The following is a 19,955-nucleotide window of genomic DNA, read 5'->3' as shown; positions in this document are numbered from 1 at the left end:
TGCCCTGCTCTGCTTGCCAAAATAGTGCATTTGATTATGCAGCAGTTTTGATTACATGGTGCAATTGATTAGATGGCAGTTTTCCTTTAGTAGTAGCTATCACCGAAGAGGAGTTGGAGGCTTTCAAGGAAATCTCTCTAATGTAGCCAGGCAGCCTTCTGCCCGCTGGCCTTGTCCAGTAACAGCTGAGAAGGCCTGGCTCCCCAGTTCAAAATGGGAGCTGATGAAAATGACGACTCAGATTCTACCAGGCTGGAGGCATGCTTGCTTTGTTGAGTTAAAAAGCTACAGCTGTTTTGAAAGTAGAGCAGAGGTTAGTGTAGAAAATAAACCATCAATTTATTCTTTTTATACAGTTATGGAGGAAGGAGACTTTTTTTTTTTTTACCCTGTGCAACAAGACTGAGCAGCTGGTCTTGTCCTGGTGAGTCCAAGCAGTAGGTGCTGGTTCCTGAGAAGGGAGGCCCACTGCCTGCCAAGTTGCTCCTCGGTCAGGAGAACAGACAAGCTAACCTGCAGCCTCCCCAGAGCAGAAGAAGGCAACATGCTGGGGGCCTAAGACCTCAGAGGAAGAAGACTCTCTCAACATGATCCTCCTCCTGCTCAATTGCCTTAAATTAGTGGCCTCAGAGCCTAGCAGCAATCCAGGAGCAAGGCTGATTGGATCCTGCAGACACGTCTCTTCCCTCCTAGATTCCAGGGTCAGAATCGGAGCAATGAAGCTGGCACGTCCGTCAGAGTTTTTCCACATAGTTCCCGGGGAACAGTCCTTCTTTCCCTCGTATCCTGCCCTGCCACCAGCCTGAGGGGTCTGAAAAGGAAAAGAGAGCAGGCAGCGGTCACCGCCAGCTGTACAGAGCGCTTGATCAACCCTGACAATAGCTGGTCTCAAGTGTGATGGGGCAGCAGCTGCCTCCACGTCATACCAAGAAGTGGTGCTTCCCCAGTGCTTGGTGCAGTGCAAAGAACAGATAAAGTGCTACCCAGCCAGCCTGGGAGTGATTTACACTCAGGGCCAGTGGTCAGGCTGCAGGTCCAGACTGGGGAGAGATTTCTGATATTAGGCACCTCTAACCCTGCAGCAAAAGGCAGAAGGAGAGCTGGCAGCTGGATAAAATCTGACTGGAAATAAGCTGCCCATTTTGAACCATGAGGGACCTAAAACTACGCTCTAGTTCAAAGAGGAATTTGGGCCTGGCATAACATGAGTTGTTACACAGGAGCTCATCCTAATCCAGTGTAGCTTTAAGAGCTGCACCCCGCACTGAGTGCAGAAGGGCAGGCCCCCAAGGCCCAGATCTTCAATGGCTCTGATGTTTTTCAAAGCTGCAACTTAACACCATGCGCACAGGAGTATCCACCAGCCACTACTCAAGAGTCCTAAAAAGCTGGAGCAGGGGAGGCCTCTCTCACCAGCAGGGCGCTTGTCGGCTGCAGGAGAAGGTTTGCAGCTGAAGTTCCTGAGTGCCCAAGTTGGGGCTGGCACCAGGCCAGCTGCTTGGGCATGCAAACCCCTCTCCTCAGCATGGCATTGCTAGGGGGCTGGCGTCTGCCCATCACGTCCTTAGCTTGCCCCATGCAGCGGAGGGGGAGCAGGTTCAGAGGTTGCGGTGCCGAGGGCTCTAAGCTACACATGCTCTGTGACAGGGGTGTTTTTTAGACTTGTTGGGCAGCATCTCAGGCCCCCTCCACTTGTCAGTGCAAAAACACCCTAAGCCGGGGAGCTGGAGGTCTGCTCCCAAGCTCTAGTGAAGCAGCAGCAAAGCTGGGAATGGAACCCAGGAGTCTTGGTTCCCAATCCCCTTTATGGCAGTCTAGTCACGCCCCTCCTCAGCCCTTACTCTAACCACTCACCCATCCTCCCTTTGAGGAGTACAGCCCATTGCTGGAGGAGGGGTGGGCAGGTCCAGGGGGAGTCCACTTACCTTCTCTAATAAGTTCAATGTATTCATCAGCATTGAAACTGAGCTCATCTGTGTCCTGGGCATCATAGGCGTAGAGGGCGCGGCACTGGGGCAGGCGCGGCTGGGGCTTTGGCTTGGGTTTGGGTTTGGCTCGGCCGCCCCCGGGGATGGGCTTGGCTTCTTTTGAGAGCCTCCGCTGCCAGCTAAGGAGAAGGGAGGAGGAGATCAGGCTGCTGCATTGCTCCACCTGTGGGGGCTTTCAGCAGCCTGCAGGGGCAGGCCTGGGCTATCAGTCTTAGAGGGCTGGTACTTTAAACCCCCACGTGGTCTGGCTGAGCAATCCTGCAGCAGAGCCCTTAAGAACCAGGGCTCACTCCTGGGGCAGGATCAGGACCTCCTGGGCAGAGACAGGGCCACCCCATGCTGAGTACCCCTGCCTGGCATTAGCCAGGGGAATGGCAGTGCCTCTCCTGTCCCTTCTGGATTAGCCCTGCCCAGCCCGGAGCAAGCCAGGCTCTGGAGGAAGCTAAATGCAGCAGCTCAGGAAAAGGCAGCTGGGGAGGGCAGCAGACACACACAGGCCGCAGCTGGGCTAGGCAGGGCTACTGCCCCCTGCTGCTGAGCTGAGGTGGCTGGTTTGGCCCGAGGAAGGGGGAGCAGGAGGCATTCAGTGCTGGAGTCTCCCTGTATCACTGGCTTCCGCTGCCAGGGTGGGGCTGGCTCCTGCTGGGCCGGAGTTAACCCTCTGCCAGCCAGAGCCCCGTGACCCGACCCAGCAGCTTGGGGCACTTACCCGGCTGCGCCCTGGTCCGGCACATTCATGAAGTCCAGGTTGAGCTGGGCAGGGAAGGCTTTGGCCCTGGGGCTGGCTCCATGCCTAGGCAGGGTGGGCTGCTCCATGCTGCCCTGCCGGGCGATGGAGACACGGTGCTGGGGAGGGGCACGGGACCCAGGGCTACCGCGCCGGCTGGCGTCACTCCTGTCTCTGCCTGGAACAGAAGGGGGGAGAGTCACTGGGAGCTGGAGGAACCCAGGCATCCTGCATTGGGAACACAGGAGCCAGCCTGGAACCCTGCCTGGCCCACAGGGTGGGGGTGGGGGTGTGTGAGAGCGAGAATTAACCCTTTCATTTCCAGGCATGTCCTGGGGCCTCCTCTGCTGTACCTGCTACTGACCCCAAAGGCAAGAGGGCAGCCCCTGACCTGCGACCTCCCAACCTCTATTAACCCTTCCTGTGCTGTACAACTAGGCAGCGCTGACCAAGGGGAGGATGTGCCCTGCTAGCCTTGAATGCATGGCCCTGGCCAGAGTCCAGCTGCTGGGGGTTGGGACTTGGGTGGGGTGTCTGTAGGCCCCCTTGGTGAGGAAGGCACCCGGTGGCCATATCTCCTTCCCCCCCCCAGTGGGGTGATGGATGGTACATGTGGGGTGACAGGATGCTTTGGACTCATCTGTCCCAGCAATCCCCCACTGCCCCCCACCCCACCCCCAAGCTGCAAGAGGAGCCTTGTACCTGCTGCAGGGGGGTAGTTCCGGCAGGGGATGCTGCTGCTGTTCAGGTACCTGCTCTTCCTGGTGTCCCGCCGCGTGGGCCCTGCAGCAGGAACAACCACGATTAGCCTTCATGCAGGTCCTTGCCCTTAGACCTCCCTCCCCACACCCCCAGGGCAGGGTTGGCCCCTGAGGAGTCTTGTCCAGGGCTCTGCCCGATCGAGATCAGGTCCCATCCACAGCAGGACTCTGCCCCCTCCAGGCAGTTTCCCCCAGGGCTGATGGAGAAAGCCAGCAGCTAGCGCTTGCTCCTTGCAGCCTGTTCCCTGCCACTCGCAGACACTCACGGGCGTTCCTGGGCAGCCCAGGCCCGATACTGACGATCAGCACCTTCCCGTTGTTCCGGAGCAGCGCCACGTCGCCCTGGCAGATCTGGAACTGGATCTGGCGGGAGCCAGCTGCCCCCCAGGGGCCCCAGCCATCCTTCTTGACCTTGAACTCCAGCCTGGGGGAGGAGGGGGAGAGAACGGAGGGGGAGTGAAATCAGGCTGAGATAAGCAGACAGGAAACCACTGGGCTCAGGAGGAGCCTGAGCACGGGGAGCGGGACATGGAGCCAGGCACCAGCTCCAGGAAGTTTTGTGGCTTTGGATCCAAGCAACCAGCAGCACGTTGCAAAGGTGAGTTGGGAGATCATGTGAGACTCAGCCCCCACCTCGAACCAGGGGCCTGCACACAGGGGCAGGAATAGAACCCGGGAGTCCTGACTCCAACCCCCAGCTTTAACCATGACATCCCCCACTCCCCTTCCAGAGATGGCGATAGAACCCAGGAGTCCTGGCTCCCAGCCCTCCCTGCTCTAACCCTTAGGCATCACTGCCCTGCTAGAGCTGGGGATAGAACCCAGGAGTCCTGACACTCCCCCACTATCTCCCCCGCTTTAATTAGACCCCATTTCTAGACTGTAAGCTCCTTGGGGCAGAGGCTGTCTCTTTGCTCTGTTTGTAAAGCGCCTAGCACCACAGTCCGTGGCTGGGGCTGCAAGGGAACCCAGGAGTCCAGACACTCAGCCACCCCTGCTGTAAGCACCCCTCGTTCCAGGGCAGGGAGAAGAACCCAGGGGTCCGGGTTCTCCCAGCCCTCCTGCTAGTAACCGAACACTGCTGCTGGCGGCAGCATGGACTCACTGGTTGCTGAACTTCACGGACAGCTGCTGGCAGGTCGTCTCCTCGTAGCGTTTACACAGCAGGCTCAGCAGCTCCGTCTTGAAGACAGACTCCAGGACACTGTCGTACTGTGGCTCATGGACGATGAGGAAGTCATCCTGCAAGGTGCTGCCGAGGGTGGAGGAAGCAGAGGCTGCATCAGCCATGGGGACTCTCTCCGAGGCCGGAGCTAGCTGGGGGCGGTGCCCACGGGCTGCTCAGGGCACCAGCCCCGCCCAGGACGGAGGAGATGCACGAAGCCGCTTGAGCAATGGCTCTGGCTGAGCATGGCTCGGGAAGCAGCCTGGTGCTGCAGCCCCCGGAGCAGGGCTTGGCCCCCCAGCCCCCACTGCAGCTGGGACAGGGCTGCGCTAAACCAGTCCCTAAGGGCACCGGGCCTGCCAGGGGGCCAACAGGCTCCTACCTCAGAGACACTGACTGGATCCTCTCCAGCTCCACCTGCCGCTTCAGCACCTCCTTGATCGTCCCCTTCTCAGGGCCCTGCTTCACCTTCTCCCGCCCGATGAGGTACAGGAATCTGGGCGTCAGGATCAGGTCCCGCTTCACCCTCTGCGTGGGGGGAGAGGGGGTGAGCGGGGGGCCTATGGAGGGAGGCAGGAGCATGAGGGGAGCCGAAGGAGCCAGGGTGTAAGCACAGGGGTAAGGGAGGTGGGGCAAGCCCAGCAGAGCCTGGGGGGTGGCAGCTCCCATTGGCACGTGGCCTGGGGTAGGATGGAGACAAGCATGTTGGGAGAGGAGGCAGAGGGGGAAGGGCCGAGAGGAAATAGGGGAGCAAAGCCCAGCCCACAGGCAGGAAGAGGGAGGCTGGTGGGGGGCAGGAGGAGGGAGTGAGGGGAGCAGAGCCTGGCCCCGGGGCAGGAGGAGGAGGAGGGAGCTGGGGCTGGGGGAGCAGAGCCCAGCCCCGGGGCAGAGGGAGTGGGAGAAGGGCAGAGCCCAGTCCTGCCATGTGCGAAGGCTGCAGAGGGGGCACCCAGAGGGCCCCACGCTCACCTTGAAGCGCCGGTCGTACTTGGTGACGGTGTCAGCGAAGTCCACGCGGTCGCGCCGGCCCACGAAGCGCCGCAGCTCGGGCCGGCTCTCCAGCCCGATGTAGTCGCCCACGAAGTTGCGGTTGAGGCTGTTGCGCCGGCGCTCCTTCTTGTTCAGCAGGATGTTGGAGGCTTTGGGAGGGAGAGACGGCGGGGGGAGACTCAGATAGGACCGATTCCAAGTGCTGGGCTCAGGTCCCAGACAGGACCATTGTGACTAGCCAGTCCGACCCCCTGGGCATCACCAGCGAAAGCCCTGACCCCAGCTAACTCCCAGAGCAGAGCTGAGAGAGCAACGTCCGATCTGGATTGAAAAACTGTCAGCGATACCGAATCCCCCAGACCCTGGGGAAACCGAGCCCAGGGTTCCTTCCTCTCACTGCTAAAAACCTATGTGTCCTTTCCCGTCGGAATGTGTCTCGCTTCAGCTTCCAGCCCCTGAAGCGTGTTCGAGACTCTGCTAGGCTGAAGAGCCCGTTATTAAAGACTTGTTCCCCACGTAGGTAATTAACGACTGGGATCCAGTTGCCCCTTATCCCTCTGTGTTAAGCTAAGTTGATTGAGCTCCATGAGTCTCTCACTCTAATCCTTTAATCCTCCTCGCGGCTCTTCTCTGGCCCCGCTCCAATTTACTAACCTCCTTCTCGATGGGTGGGCACCAGAACTGGACTCTGGAGTCCTGCCTGGTCCAGCTGGTGTTACGGGGGGGACAAATTTTAATCCACAATCACTGAAATAGGCAGCAATAGTGGAGTGGGTGGAGGGGGTGATGGGGCATTGGTGGGGCCACTTTCAATTACACTCTCTGCCACCACTTGTACACCTAAACATTACCGGGGGGGCAGTTTCCCAGGGGGGACACGCCCTCACGCCTTTGTCCCATGCATGGGCACTCTCAGTCCACCTGGAGTCCATCCCTTACCAACAGGAGTCACCTCTGGCCGAGCCTCAGAGCATGAGGGTCGTGCTGGTTTACCCAGGCCGGTGTACGTGTGTGTGCCACCTTCCCCCCCCAGTGCACAGCGATCAATGGAGGGGATGGCTGCAGCGCTCAGTGGGGAAACCTCAGGATTGCTGCCACCCCCAGGAGCAGAAGGAAGGAGGAAGAGGTTTTGGGGGATGACCCTGGGCAGGTCACTGCAGCTCCAGACCTCAGTTTCCCCAACCGGAAAGTAAGGGCAATTCTCCGTCCTCTCTCTCAGCCTGCATCTATTCAGTGCGTGAGTGCCAAGCTGCAGGAACTGTCTCCTGTCCTGGGTCCGTGCAGCACCTGGCACATCCGAGCCCTGCTCTCCATTCAGACCTGTAAGCACTACCGTAATGCACCTGATATCTGAGCAGCAGCTGGAGGTGGCCAGGCCCAATTCTGCTTTCCCCAGGGCTGGGCAATCGGAGCAGGGGCAGGGGCGGGCGTGCACGGGACCCACCTTCCTCCCTCATGCGGATGTACTTGCGCACAGCGACGTGCTTGCGCCAGGCCTTCTGGATGACCCGGGCGTATCCATCGTAACGCCGCTCCCGCATCTCCTCCAGCAGGAACAGCTGTGGAGGCAGGAAGCACCGGCTTAGGGGGGCTGCCAGGTGATTTTCCCCCCTCTCCCCCCCAAATGCATGCCAGGCCCAGCCTCCCTAATACCCAGCTGGGAGCCAGCCCCCTGCTCTGCAGGGTGACAGTCCCCCTCTCCCACTCAGCACCTTCAGGGCCTGGTCCCTCCATGACTCCAGGGACTGCCTCTCCTATTGGCCTCTCCCTGCCCCCCCTGGAGGTCAGCCCCCCTCCCCGCCCACTCACCGACTCTGGGGCCTTGATGAAGACCTTGCTCTGGCCCAGCTGGTACTGGTCTGGGTCCATGTTGACGGAGCGCAGCAGGTGCACCACACCCTGCTTCTCATCCCCCCGCCAGGCCGGCCATGTCTCGGGGGTGAGGATGGCGTACCTGAGGAGGGAGAGGGGGGATGGCAGGTTGTCCTAGGGGCTCAATAAGAGAGCGGGGGTGGGGGGGAGGTGCTGTGGAGGGACATCTCCCAGAGGCGGCAGCTGGCACTCTGCCCTCCAGGGGCAGCCCCCGGGTATCCAGTGAGCCAGGGTGCAATGCAGGGAAACCCTGGCCTTGCCCCCAGCATGTTCCCTGGACCAGAGCCTTCCTGTTGAGCCCATGTGGCATCACACAAGCCATCAGAGCAGTCACCACCCTCATGGGCTTGCCCCCGGTGCTGGGATTGAACTGGGGGCCTCCAGAGCCCACAGCACAAGCCTCTGCACTGAGGGGCTCCAGACTCAGCCGCCTCTGACACAGAGCAGCCACAGGGGGCAGAGATGACCCCCATGGAGAGGACCCCTGCGTCAGCATGGCTCATACTTGCCTCCCTCCCAGCTCCCTACTGGGGTGGACCCCAACTCCTCTGCCTGGTGCCCCTTCCCATAGCGCCAGCGGCAACAGGCCAAGGCTTGTGCCCCGTCTCCTTCCCTGCCCATGGGACGGCGGCTCCTACCTCTGCAGGAACTTCTGGAAGACCCGCCGGTAGGCGTACCCGGCCCGGCGCACCCGGATGTTCTCCCGCAGGCCCAGGTATTCCACCTGGTGCTTCACCCTGGAGAAAGCCAGAGACAGGTCTGAGCAAGGGACGGGTAACCAGACACCCTGCTCCCCAACCCATCTCCCCCTGGCTGAGCAGCAGATCCCATCCACGTAGGGAGATGGGGGCCCAGCTGCCCCCAGAGCCGGGAGCCGGAGGCACTTGGAGACGCCAACAAGCCCTGCAGAGCAGGGAACAGTCTGGAAAGGAATGAAGGGGAAACACCTCAGGGGCCGAAGGCTGGGAGTGGGGGGACTGGGGGGCAGGGACAACAGCTGCCCAAGGGGGAAGGGCAGAGCAGCCCCCGGCTCGTGGCCCTCACCTGCTCTCCTCCCAGTCGCGGGGTCTCTTGGTCTCGTTGGGTTTGATGCAGCGGATGTAGTGGGGGGTACACTTCGTCAGGGTGCTCACCAGGTCGTTCGCTTGTTTCTTCAAGGGAACAAACCAACTTAAGCCCCAAAAGATGGAGAGTTTCTATGGTAATCAGACCCTCCCACCCACACTCCCCACCTCCATCCACCCCCTTTCCCCCTTCATCCTTTAAATGGGGTCGCAGCTAATATGGCTGCTGAGCTAGGCACTCAGATACCAGGGTGATGGGCGGCCGTATTACCCCTATGATGACAAAGACATCCCACTGCTACAGTGGAGTCTCGTCTCAGGCGGGGGTTAGGGTCTAAAGTCAGCGCGTAAGGCGAAAATCGCGGCTCGTCAAAATGACCATTGAGGGGAATGGCGGGTGGAATCGCCTGCACTACAGGTACAGTATTTAAATTGTAATTTTTCTCTCTTTTTTTTTTTGCTGAGCGTGTAGAGTTAAAATCGTGTAAGTTGAATTCACGTACGACGCGACTCCCCTGTACTATAATCATGGCCACTGCAAGGATGTTTCCCGCCCCAGACGAAACTTTCACCTTGCACTCTGCCCCTCGCGCCCCCGCCCTGAGCCCCCCCACAGCAGCTCCCCACCCCTGCGCCCCCGCCCACAGTCACCCTGGCCCCGGTCTACCTCCCGGAGCCCCGCATGTGGCTAGCTTACGACTTTCTTCCCTGCCTTCCAGGTTGCGGCAGCAATCAGACTATAGGCACTGGCAGCTTGGGAGGCAGGAGAAGTAGAGAGCAGCCACAGCGTTCCCAGGGAGGAGAGCAGAGGACCGGGACGTGATAACTAGGAGCGGGGCAAGTTCCCCTGCGATGCTGCCCCCGCTTACTTAGCTGCAAGGCGGCACCGGGTTGCTCAAGCTCTGCATCCGCTGCCTAGCTGCTCGGTGCGCACCTGAAATAGCGCGCACCAAATTGCCGTCCCGAGGGAGATCGCAGCACGCCACGTCGCTGCCGAAGAAAAATGGCGTGTCTCTGCGCGCACCCAGATCCTCTACGTCACCCTCGAATAGTGATGTCGAAGGCTCGGCGCCGGGATGTTGCAGCCGCGCTGGCTAATACGATGCTTTGGCTGCCCAGGTCGCCACCTGCATTTAGGTGGAGGGAGCTGGGGCAAAGGAGCGCAGGGAGGGCTGCCTGCAGCAAGTAAGGGGCGGGGAGGCATGCAGGAGAACTCCCTGCCCCAGCTCACCCCTGCCCCGTCTCCTCCCCGAGCACGCTGTGGCTGCTTCACTTCTCCCGCCTCCCAGGCTTGCGGCGCCAATCAGCTTAGGCACTGCAGGCTTGGGAGGCGGAGAAGTGAAGCAGCCACAGCGTTCCCGGGAAGGAGGCAGGGCAGGGGTGATCTGGGGCGGGGAGTTCCCCTGCGTGCTGCCCCCCGCCTTACTTGCTGCAGGCGGCCCTCCCCACGCTCCCCTGCCCCAGCTCCCTCCACCTAAATGCCAGCGGTGACCAGAAGATCCAGCCGCCACCGTCGCTGCCGAAGAAAATGGCGCCCCCCAAATCCTAGCACCCTAGGTGACCGTCAAGGTCGCCGAAATGGTTGCACCAGCCCTGACTATAATAAAGCTCAGATCTACTGTCTCGTGTTTCGATAGCACCTCCCCCAATCTCTCAAACCCTGTCCCCGTACTAAAAGGCCCAGCCAGGGATCACTGAAATGCAGCTAGCTCTGGGCTGGGGCACGGCCACTGTCTGGCAGCGCTAGGCATTCTGTGGCCAATGGAAACTATAAGAGGGTTGCAGGGGGCAGTGAGAGAAGACAGCTGAGCATCATTAGCCAAAAACCAGCCGAGCGGTGAGTGGGGGAATCTGCCAAGTGGCGCTCCTGAAGCTGCCCCAGCCCGAGCACAGGAGCCAGAATAATCCCCCGACGGCTCCAACTGGCCGGGGGGAGGCCCAGAGATGAAGCAGGGAGAGCTCCGCGCTGGGCAGGGATGGGGCTGCTCCCCCCAGCCTTCCTCAGGTACCTTGATCTTGCTCCCAGCTGTGGTGGGGCGCCCTTTCTTCTCCGCGTTAATGTTCTCAGGAAAGAGGTCTTGGATGAAGGGGCTAAGGTGGGGAGGGAGGGAAATGATGTCAGTGCCCTGTGCGGCAGGGAGGTTTGGGGAGGGACTGGCTGGGATACGGAGCCTTTTGCCCTCTCCGTCATCAGCTGGAGGCCAGCCCAGGAGCAACCTGGCATGGGACGAGTTTGTTGGGCCTCAGCTTAGGTCCCAGGGGTCAAGTGTCCAGCACAAAACCCACTGTGCCGTTCAGCCGTCTCCTCAGCAGCGGGGCCAGGGACTGTCATCCCCCCACCCCCAAGGGCTGCCTCCAGGGTAGGGTTATTGTAACGGATACATAACCCCAAGCAATGAAAATATTCAGCTCTTCTCAGCTTTACGTCCTAAAGCAACAGAGCTGGGGATAGAACCCAGGCGTCCTGGCTCCCAACCCTCGAACCACTAGACCTCACTGCCCTCCCAGAGCTGGGAACAGAACCCAGGAGTCCTGATTCCCAGGCCTTGCCTGCTCTCCCGGCCCAGGGAAGTGGCACTCACAGCTCACTGCTCTGCATCAGCTCGATGAGGTCGGTGAAGAGCACGTCACGGTTTCGCTCACAGAATCCCTCCACGTCGTAGGAGACCTAAGGGATGGAGAGCTGGGGTCTCAGGCAGCGGCCCGGGGAACGGCCTGGAGCTGGCGTGCTGGTGGGGCCCCCTCACACAGCCTCCCCGAGGGGAATGAGCCCCTCCCCATCACAGAGCCCAGGTCCGCTATCCCCCCAGGATGGCCCAGCCCAGAGCCAGGCCAGCCCCGGCCAGGCAGCACTAGACCGGGGCACATGCCGGGGGATAGGACACACCAAAGGCCTAGAATACGCAGCTCCTGGGGCAAAGCTCCAGGTGCCCCCCCCAGTTCACGCCCACTCAGGACCGGTGCTAGTGTTTTTAGCGCCCTAGGCACACGGCCATTTCGCCGCCCCGCGCGCCGGTCCCGCGGCTCTGGTGGAGCTGCCGCAGCCGTGCCTGCAGAGAGGGTCCGCTGGTCTGCGGCTCCGGTGGAGCTGCCGCAGCCGTGCCTGCGGAGAGGGTCCGCTGGTCTTGCGGTCGGTGAGCTGCCGCAGCCGTGCTGCGGGAGGTCCACCGGGCCCGGGAGCAGCGGACCGTCCGCAGAAATGCTGCGGCAGGTCCACCGGAGCCGCAGACCAGGAGACCCTCCACAGGCATGACCTGCGGCAGGTCCACCAGAGCCGCCTCGCCCCACCCGGCAAAATGCCGCCCCTCATAAATCCTGGTGCCTAGGCAATTGCCCTAGGCCGCCTAAATGGAAGCGCCGCCCTGAGCCCACTCTAACTATGACAGCCCCCCCACCCTGCCTCCTTTTTCCCTCCAACCCAGCCTCCCCTTCACCGGATCATATCCTCCCCCAGCCTCCCCCTCCACCATAACTTACCCCCCAGCACCCCCACATCCGTCTCCCCTAGCACCCCCATCTACCCCTCCCACAGCCACCCCTCATTCCTAATCTACCCTCTCCCTCACCTCCTCTATAGTAATTGTACCTGTCCCCAACACCCCGGCTCCTTTTCCCCTCGACTCTAATGTATCCCTTCCCCCCCACAGCCCCTTTACCCACCCCCCCATAGCCCTCCCCAGGACTCCCCCCGCACGCTGACCTTGCCGGCGTAGTGGTGAATGATGAAGCCCTTGTTCCAGCTGTTGAAGTGCTGGTGGGTGCCCACGGCCATCTGCAGCTTCTGCAGCAGGCTCTGGTCGGCGCCCTCGCCCTTGGCGTGCATGGTGGCGCACACGTCGTCCAGGATGCTCATGATCCCCGGCGGGTTCTGGAGGGGGGGAGACACCGGACTGCTCAGCCAGGAGGGGGTGCCACTCCCCAGCCCCTGCGCTCCCAGCACTGGCCAGCAGGAGAGCCAGCGCCCGCTCCTGGGCAGCTCTGGCGCTGCAATGAGGCAGGATTTGAGGCTCCCCCACAGCACTGAAGGGAGAAGAACTGGGGGTACCCTTGGCTCCGGGGAGATCCCAGTTAAGGGGCAGCTGGGGGGTCCCCTACATTGCTAGAAGACCCTGATTAAGAAGGGGACTAGGAGAGGTCACCAGGGAGACCCCAGTCACAAGGCAGATGACGATTAAAGGGGAGACTGGGGGGCAGAGCCCCCCACCAAGCTCAGACGGATGTGGGAGGGGGGCAGTTATGGGGATCTAGGTTTCGCGGGGACCAGAGACTCAAGGCGGCAAGGGTCCCAGGCTTGGGGGAGGGGTCATAGAGGTTGTCTTCCCCCAAGGCCTGAGGTATTTGGAAGGGGGGGCCCAGCCGCTTGCTCACCACTTTGCTCTCGATCAGGTCGCAGACGATTTTGTTGTTGAAATAATCGATGGGGCTCCAGCGAATCCCTTCCTGGATGTACTCCTCCTGGGGTGGGGGGACATGGTTGTGAGGGGGTGCTGGGATCGGGGCAGCCCCAGATTTTGTGGGAGAGTGGGGGTGGGCTCTGCCCATGTCCGAACTCCGGGGGGCAGCCCCAGCAGCGAGTCAGTTGCAGGTGGTGGTAGTTGCAGGGGCCGGGCACCAGAGGCAGACATGAGTGCTTAGAGGGCACAGCCCACAGAGACTCCAACTGGGTCGGGGGCTGCGCTGTGCCAGGCGCTTTACAAACACCAAAAGGCCCACTAGGCAACAGGCAGGAAGGGAAACTGAGTGACCAAGAGGGGCAGGATCTTGCCCAGGGTTAATGGCAGACCTGGGAACAGCACCCAGGGCCCTGGGCCCCAGCTCAGTGCCTCGTCCACTGGGCCACGCTGCCTCGCAACCCCATTGGCTGACCTCCCTCCACCCATTCCCGCCCCACACCAGCTCCTCCTCCTGCCCCTCATCTGTCCCCTCTCCCACCCCCTCCTCACCCTCATCTGCCCCTCCCCCCACCTGTCCCCTTTCCCACCCCACCACCTGCTCCTCCTCCTGCCCCCTCCCTTTACCCACCTCACCCCCTGCCCCTCACCTGCTCTGCCTTTAGGGTGAGCTCGATGAAAATCTGCTGTAGCTTCTCGTTCACAAAGTTGATGCAGAATTGCTCAAAGCCGTTTTTCTGCAGCAGGGAGACAGACAGACACGTCAGACACCCAGGGTCTACGCTGGGCAGGGCCATGTTGGCATGGCGGTCGTCTCCCCCCCCCCGCCGCCCCGTTGGAGGCAGAGAGCGACCAAAGGGGGCTCTGGCTCGCACAGAGCAGCAGAAGGGAATGTCACAGAGAGCTGAGATGGGCCGAGGGCCTGGGGCAGCAACAGGGCATCCTTGGCACCCAGCTCACGCGCTGTCGCCCCCCTACAGCCCCCAGCGGAGAAGGGTTTGCAAATAGTTGGAGGAGGGGAAATCCCAGATCTTCTCAACGTGCTTCTCCTCTTCCGCTAGCCCAAGCCCCCGAAAGCCAGGGAGCCAGGAGGGGACCTAGGAACCCGAAAGCCCAGGACGGTCTCTCTTGCGCCCCTGCCCCGCAGTACCTGGAAGATCTCGAAGCCGTAAATGTCCAGCACCCCGACGTTGTATTCCTCGTAGTCCTTCTGCATCGCTTTGTTGATGGCCTGGGGGCAGAGCGGAGAAAGGGTGGGGGGTGAAGGTGGGAATTCAGGGTCTTGCCTGGAAAATTACAGGCCCAGTATGTGGGTGTGTCTGGACGGGGGGTGACAGAGACCTGGAAGGGTCATTGGTGCGGGGGATGAAGTAGGGTTGAGGGGGATCGGACACCAAGTCCCCACAGAGAGAGAGCAGGTGGGGGCCCGGCGGCAGCTCAACACGGGGCCCCCGGGGTGGGTGACTCACGTCCACCAGGTAGTCGAAGAGCCGGGAGTAGAGCGCCTTGGCGAGGGCGTCGCGGGTGAAGCTGGCCTGCTCGGCGTTGAGCGTCACATCGATCACCTCCGACTTGCCACCCCACCGGCTGTCCATCTTCCGGCTGGTCAGCTTCTCCTTCAGCCGGCCCTGGTCGATGCCCAGGAGGTAGGCGGGGAAAGCCAGGACTGGGGGGGGGGGGGTGTCAGGGGCAACACCCCAACCCCGTCTGCGTCTCAGCACAGCTCCCCACCTTCACCCCACCCAGCTGCTGGATTCGCCTCCCTCCCGCCTGCCTCCAAGGTGGGTGGGGTATCGCCCTCCTCGGCCCCTGCACATCCAGAGGGGCCGGTGGAGCCCCATCCCTAGGGACCCTCCTCCCCAGAGGGAGAGGATGGGAGGGGGGGAGGAAACAGATGGTGAGGCCCCCCAATGGATGGAGGCAGATCCCTGGGCCACACAAGTCAGGTTCCCCCCCTGCATCAGCTGCCTGACAGACCCCGCCCCCCCCCCCCACAGAGGCCCTTCCAACCCTGATATTCTACGATTCTGTGATTCCAGATCCACTTTGAGCCAGATCCCAAGCCGGGCCCAGACACCACCCCCCCTGGGCCCCAAGCCGAGCTCTGATGGGGATCCCCCTACACCATCCCCACCCCGGAGCTAGGCCTGACAGACCCCCCTACTCCATATCCACCCGAGCCAGCCCCCCACCCCAGCGCCCCCTGGTCCCCCATTCACAGTCCTCGCTCTCCACGGCGGCGTTGTTCCCCTCCTCCCGGAAGCTGATGTTGCCCAGGTGAAGGATCCCGGCCACGATCTGCAGCACCAGGGCCTGCTCCTCCCCAGAGAGCCCCACCACCTCCATGCCCGCCTGGGGACAGAGAGCAGGGAGAGGCGTCAGGCTGGGGGCGCGGCAGGGGGATGGACGCTCAGGGGCCCAGGATGGGGAGTTGGGGGGGGGCACCAGGATGGGGGGAGCACTGGGGGGGGATGGGGAGCGCCATAGCAGAGGGGCACCAGGATGAGGGTTGGGGAATGGGGAGCAGGAGGCGGTGGGGACTCTGTGGTGGCAGAATGGGGGACAGCAAGACGTGGGTTGGGGGATGGGGGCACCGAGATGGGGGGTACCAGGAAGTGGTTAGAGGCACTGTGATGAGCGTGGTGGGTGGGGCACCAGGCAGGGGGCTGGGGGCACCATGATGAGCATGGTGCTGGGGGGCAGCAGGCAAGGGGCTGGGGGCACCAGGCAGGGAGTTGGGGGCACGAAGATGAGCGTGGTGCTGGGGGGCAGCAGGCAGGGGGTTGGGGGGCACCATGGGGGACGTGAGCGCCGCGCTGTGTAAACGCCCCCTCCCCCCATACCAGCGTCTCCTGGAACTCCTGCCGGTCGTTCATGTCGTCCACCTTGTAGGACGCCGACTGGTTGAGATAGTAGTAATAATCTGGACTGGTGATGCCCAGGTTCTCCCGCTGTGCCGGGGAGGCGCCCTCCAGCAGCTGGGCAGGGAGAGAGGACAGAGGGGGGGGGTCACGCGCTGGCAGGGAGGGCTGGGCTCAGCGCAGACCCTCCCCGCCATCCCGGCCCCCCCCACACCTGGTAGTAGACGTGGAAGCTCCTCTCGCCGGGGTTCTGGCTCACCACCCGCGACTTCTCCAGCAGGAAGTTGGAGATCTTGCCCCCGTTGGGCTCCCCGCCTCGGCTGAACTGGATCTCGAAGTACTTGCCCTGGGGCGGGAGGGGAGGCCAGGTGAGCCGGACCCCAGGCTAGGTCCCCGCAGCAGAGACGCCACCCCCAGAGCATCCCCTGCTCAGGACGTGCTCGAGACCCCACAGCCTAACGGGCAAAGGGTTCATCTGGCCTCCTCCCTCGCTGAGCAGGGTCTGGTGGTCAAGCCAACTCCTGGGAGCCAGGACTCCTGGGTTCTGCCCCCAGCTCTGGGAGGGGAGTGGGGTCTAGTGGGTAGAACAGAGACCTGGGAGCCTGGACTCCTGGGTTCTGTTCCCCAGTTTTGGTAGCAGAGCAGCATCTAGCAGCTATTGCAGGAGGAGACTGGGAGCCCGATATCTGGGCTCTACTCCCAGCTCTGCCACTGACGCATTGCAACAGGTCCTGTTCCCGCTCCGCGCCTCAGTTTCCCCATCAGTAAAATGTAGCTAATGGCACTAAGCTGCAGGGAGGGGTTGTGTGGCTGAGTTGGTGCGTGGCTGTGAAGCACTCAGCGATGGCCAGCTGGTAGGGGGCAGAGGGCAGGCTGCCTGCCAGGCCCCGGCAGGCGCTGCCGAGCGCCTCAATCAGGAGGAACTGGCAAAGCCCCCGGGAGCCCAGGCGCTGCCGAGCGCCCCAGTCAGGAGGGACTGGCAAAGCCCTCGGGAGCCCGGGCACTCACAAAGCGGCTGGAGTTATTGTTGCGAACGGTCTTGGCGTTTCCAAAGGCCTCCAGGAGCGGGTTGGATTTCAGGATGATGTCCTTGACGTGCTGGGGGGAAGCAGGATGCTCGTTAGAGGAGGCCATCGGCTCCGGCCCTGCAGGAACCCCCAGCCCAACTGCTCCTGGGCTCCCGGACCCCCACCGCTTCCCCCCTGCCCTGTCACCCCCTGTGGTACCTGCACTTTGGGGCCCCCGCCGGACACCTTGGAGATGTAGCTCATGATATATTTGGCCGCCACGGTCTTGCCAGCGCCGCTCTCCCCGCTGCAAGAGAGATGCGCAAACGCTGGCTTCTCCACCCCACCAGGGAGGACGCCCCACCCTAGCCCAGCGCCTTCTGGAGGTCAGGGAGCCTGGGAGGAGAACCTGGTTCGTTGCATCTATGTTTTTCCTGCCCTGCTTGAAGCCAGACAGAGACTCTCCTTTAAAGGAGGCAGAATGGTCCAGCGGTCAGGGCACCAGCCTTGAACTTGGGAGCCCCGGGCTCAGCTCTCTGCTTCATCAGTCCCTTAGCCTCTCGGTTCCTCAGTTCCCCGTCTACAGCCTGGGGGGAACAGCCCTGCCTCACAGGGTGGGGGTGGGTTACTAGGGTAAATATGGTAACGACTGGGACTTGCTCAAGTATTCTGGTAACTAGCCAGAGACAGTCTCCTCCCCGACTGTGGGTGAGGAGGGTGGGTGTCAAGACCTGCGCAGTGTCCATATCCAACCTGCCAGGGCTGCCAGCAGGGACTGCAGGACCGTGCCTCAATCTCCCCATCAGTAAAACGTAGAGATGGACACTAGGTTGTCATGGGGAGATGGAAGAGGGAGGGGCTCTCTCAGCAGTCTCTGCCAACGTGCCGGAGGGCTATGGCCAGCCAGGCAGAGCTACGCCACCCTGGTACCCCCGGCGTGTGACCCGGGCACCAGGAAAGGTCTTAGAGCTAGAACTTGGCACATGCCCAGATGTGGACCCTACGTCCGTCCGTCCCCCTCCCCTTCCGGGCTCCAGATGTGGACCCTGCTTCTGCCCCCTCCCTCTTGCCCCAGTGGCTTCTGCTCATTCTCGGCCCCACTCTACCTGATGATGACGCACTGGTTCTCCCCGTCAATCAGCATGTTGCGGTACATGTTATCGGCCAGAGCATAGATGTGGGGCGGGTTCTCATACTGGGCCTGCAACCAACACACCGCCAGGGGACTCGGTTATTCCACCGTGCAGGAGTCGGGACATTTGTACACAGGGAGGGGGCAGGCGAGGAGACCCCAGCTCTCTAGTTATTTGTCTCAGGTGGCACTGGGGGGGCTCCATTCCGGGATCCCCATTGCAGTGGGGGGTTTGTACAAACACAGTGAACACAGTTCCTGCCCCAAAGAACTTACAGTTCATGTCAGAGCTCCAGGGACCTTCGTTCCACCTGCTCTGGAGACTTGCTAAGGACTTTGGGGGGCAGAGGGTGAGGTCTCCCAAATCATGCTATCCCTTTGCCTTCCTCCCAGGGATCTCAAAAGACCTTAATTACAGGAATTCTTCACAGACCTTAATTAACCCTCACAGGGAGGTTAGATCAGTGCCACCCCTATTTCACAGATGGGTAAACTGAGGCCTGGAGCAGGGAAATGACTTGCGCAAGATCAGCGGCTGAGCTGAGAAGAGAACCCAGGAGTCCTGTGTCAGCCTCCCTGCACGTCCTTAGGCCAGCCTAGACCCCTGGGTTCCTGGAAACAGCCTTGACGGGAACTAGTGGACTGATCTAGCCAGATCCCCCGGGCCTCCTGCAAAGCGATTGCTTAGATCTCTATCTCAGCACCCCCACCGCTACACCAGGGGATGGCTCCTGCCACGGATCAGCCCACAGATCTTGAGCCCCGAGCCACACCCCTGGAGAGGAGACGCCAGTGGATCAGGAGCATGGCAGGCGCACGGTCCCCTTGCAGGCGCTCAGCGCGCTCCGTCTACCGGCGTCCCAGTTCCCTAGGATAGCGACGAGGCTGCTGGGTTTTCAGGAGAGGAGTCGGGAACTGCAGTGAACGGAGCACCCAGATGCCTCTTTGGGATCTAGGATACTGAGCAGGGAATGTCTCTGCACCTGCCACTAGGGGTCAGGCTGGGAGTAAGGCAGCTCCCATGGGGAGAGGCGATGGGGCGCTGCAGGCAGGGGCCTTGCTGGAGCGGGGCACGGATCGTACACACCCCCTCGGTGTCCTGGCAGCAAGGCGGGGCTCCCAGTTGAGAATTCCTGCCAGGATGACTCACCAGCTTCAGGAATTATCTTCCCCTCCCAGGGGCAGAAGGGGACTTTCCCAGCGGGGATTCACTCCCAGGGCTCCTTGTGGGTCACCCCACCAGATGCACCCCCTCGCAGGCCGGGCACTGATGGGGAAACCCTTCTTCAAACTACAGCCAACCCCCACCTCGTTTAACCAAGCCAGCCTTAACTAACATTTTCGCTCAGCATACGCCTGGGGATCTGGCTGGAGTCTGCTCTGGGAGACACCAGAGCTGGGCGGCCCTGGGCTCCCTCCCATTTGGGGAGCAGGCCCCACTCTGCTACATAGAATCATAGAAAATTAGGGTTGGAAGAGACCTCAGGAGGTATCATAAGCCTTTCTCACAAATCTGGACCTTAGCGTCCAAAATCTGGGTGCTTAGCATGAACCTCCAAGCTTAATTACCAGCTTGGATCTTATCTCGCTGCCACCAGACAGGAATTACAGCAGTTTTCTTTTTAGAGACTTTGTTTGAGTTTTTTCTCTCTGGAAGCTAAGGAATCAAGGGGAGGGAATTCTCTTTGTGTTAGATCTACGAGGATAGCTTGCAAGCAAAGACCAGGGAATTGGTGGGAGGGGGAAAATGAGGAGAGAATCATTCTTGTTCCTTGGTATTTGGGTTTGTCTCTTTGTGGAAATAGAGGAGACATGGTTCTTGGTGTTGGTGATGTAAAGAGATTGCATCAATCTCTCAGGTTTTAGCCAGAGAGGAAATCTGAGTGGGAGAGGGAGGGAAGGGAAGGTGGAGTTATTTCCCCTTGCCGGTAAGACTCAGAGCTTCTGGGGTCTTGGGGTCCTCCAGGGAAAGTGGGGGACCAGCATGCGAGGCAGGT

At 61.3% G+C, this 19,955-nt stretch overlaps 1 protein-coding gene across 4 annotated transcripts in view; it reads right to left on the bottom strand.

Moving 5' to 3' along the window:
- Window positions 1-641: 641 nt before the first annotated feature.
- Window positions 642-19,955, bottom strand: part of LOC116825340 (unconventional myosin-Ie-like) — a 42,502-nt gene continuing 23,188 nt past the window's right edge. For all 4 annotated transcript variants that reach the window (XM_032781243.2, XM_075071105.1, XM_075071106.1 and 1 more), the window contains 25 exons: window positions 17,933-18,027; window positions 17,046-17,133; window positions 16,828-16,917; window positions 16,034-16,165; window positions 15,802-15,936; window positions 15,178-15,310; window positions 14,428-14,624; window positions 14,109-14,189; window positions 13,609-13,695; window positions 12,936-13,022; window positions 12,268-12,435; window positions 11,150-11,235; window positions 10,577-10,658; window positions 8,548-8,654; window positions 8,142-8,240; window positions 7,441-7,585; window positions 7,076-7,190; window positions 5,611-5,780; window positions 5,024-5,169; window positions 4,582-4,728; window positions 3,743-3,900; window positions 3,418-3,498; window positions 2,698-2,893; window positions 1,926-2,107; window positions 642-811 (listed from right to left, as the gene is read on the bottom strand). In XM_032781243.2, the coding sequence (XP_032637134.1) occupies window positions 735-811; window positions 1,926-2,107; window positions 2,698-2,893; window positions 3,418-3,498; window positions 3,743-3,900; window positions 4,582-4,728; window positions 5,024-5,169; window positions 5,611-5,780; window positions 7,076-7,190; window positions 7,441-7,585; window positions 8,142-8,240; window positions 8,548-8,654; window positions 10,577-10,658; window positions 11,150-11,235; window positions 12,268-12,435; window positions 12,936-13,022; window positions 13,609-13,695; window positions 14,109-14,189; window positions 14,428-14,624; window positions 15,178-15,310; window positions 15,802-15,936; window positions 16,034-16,165; window positions 16,828-16,917; window positions 17,046-17,133; window positions 17,933-18,027 (3,084 nt within the window). In that variant the 3' untranslated portion in view covers window positions 642-734. The remainder of the gene's footprint in view (window positions 812-1,925; window positions 2,108-2,697; window positions 2,894-3,417; window positions 3,499-3,742; window positions 3,901-4,581; window positions 4,729-5,023; window positions 5,170-5,610; window positions 5,781-7,075; window positions 7,191-7,440; window positions 7,586-8,141; window positions 8,241-8,547; window positions 8,655-10,576; window positions 10,659-11,149; window positions 11,236-12,267; window positions 12,436-12,935; window positions 13,023-13,608; window positions 13,696-14,108; window positions 14,190-14,427; window positions 14,625-15,177; window positions 15,311-15,801; window positions 15,937-16,033; window positions 16,166-16,827; window positions 16,918-17,045; window positions 17,134-17,932; window positions 18,028-19,955) is intronic.

The sequence above is a fragment of the Chelonoidis abingdonii genome, chromosome 11 (genome assembly GCF_003597395.2).
Source record: "Chelonoidis abingdonii isolate Lonesome George chromosome 11, CheloAbing_2.0, whole genome shotgun sequence".
Lineage (NCBI taxonomy): Eukaryota > Metazoa > Chordata > Testudines > Testudinidae > Chelonoidis > Chelonoidis abingdonii.
This window is presented reverse-complemented; position numbering and strand designations above follow the sequence as displayed.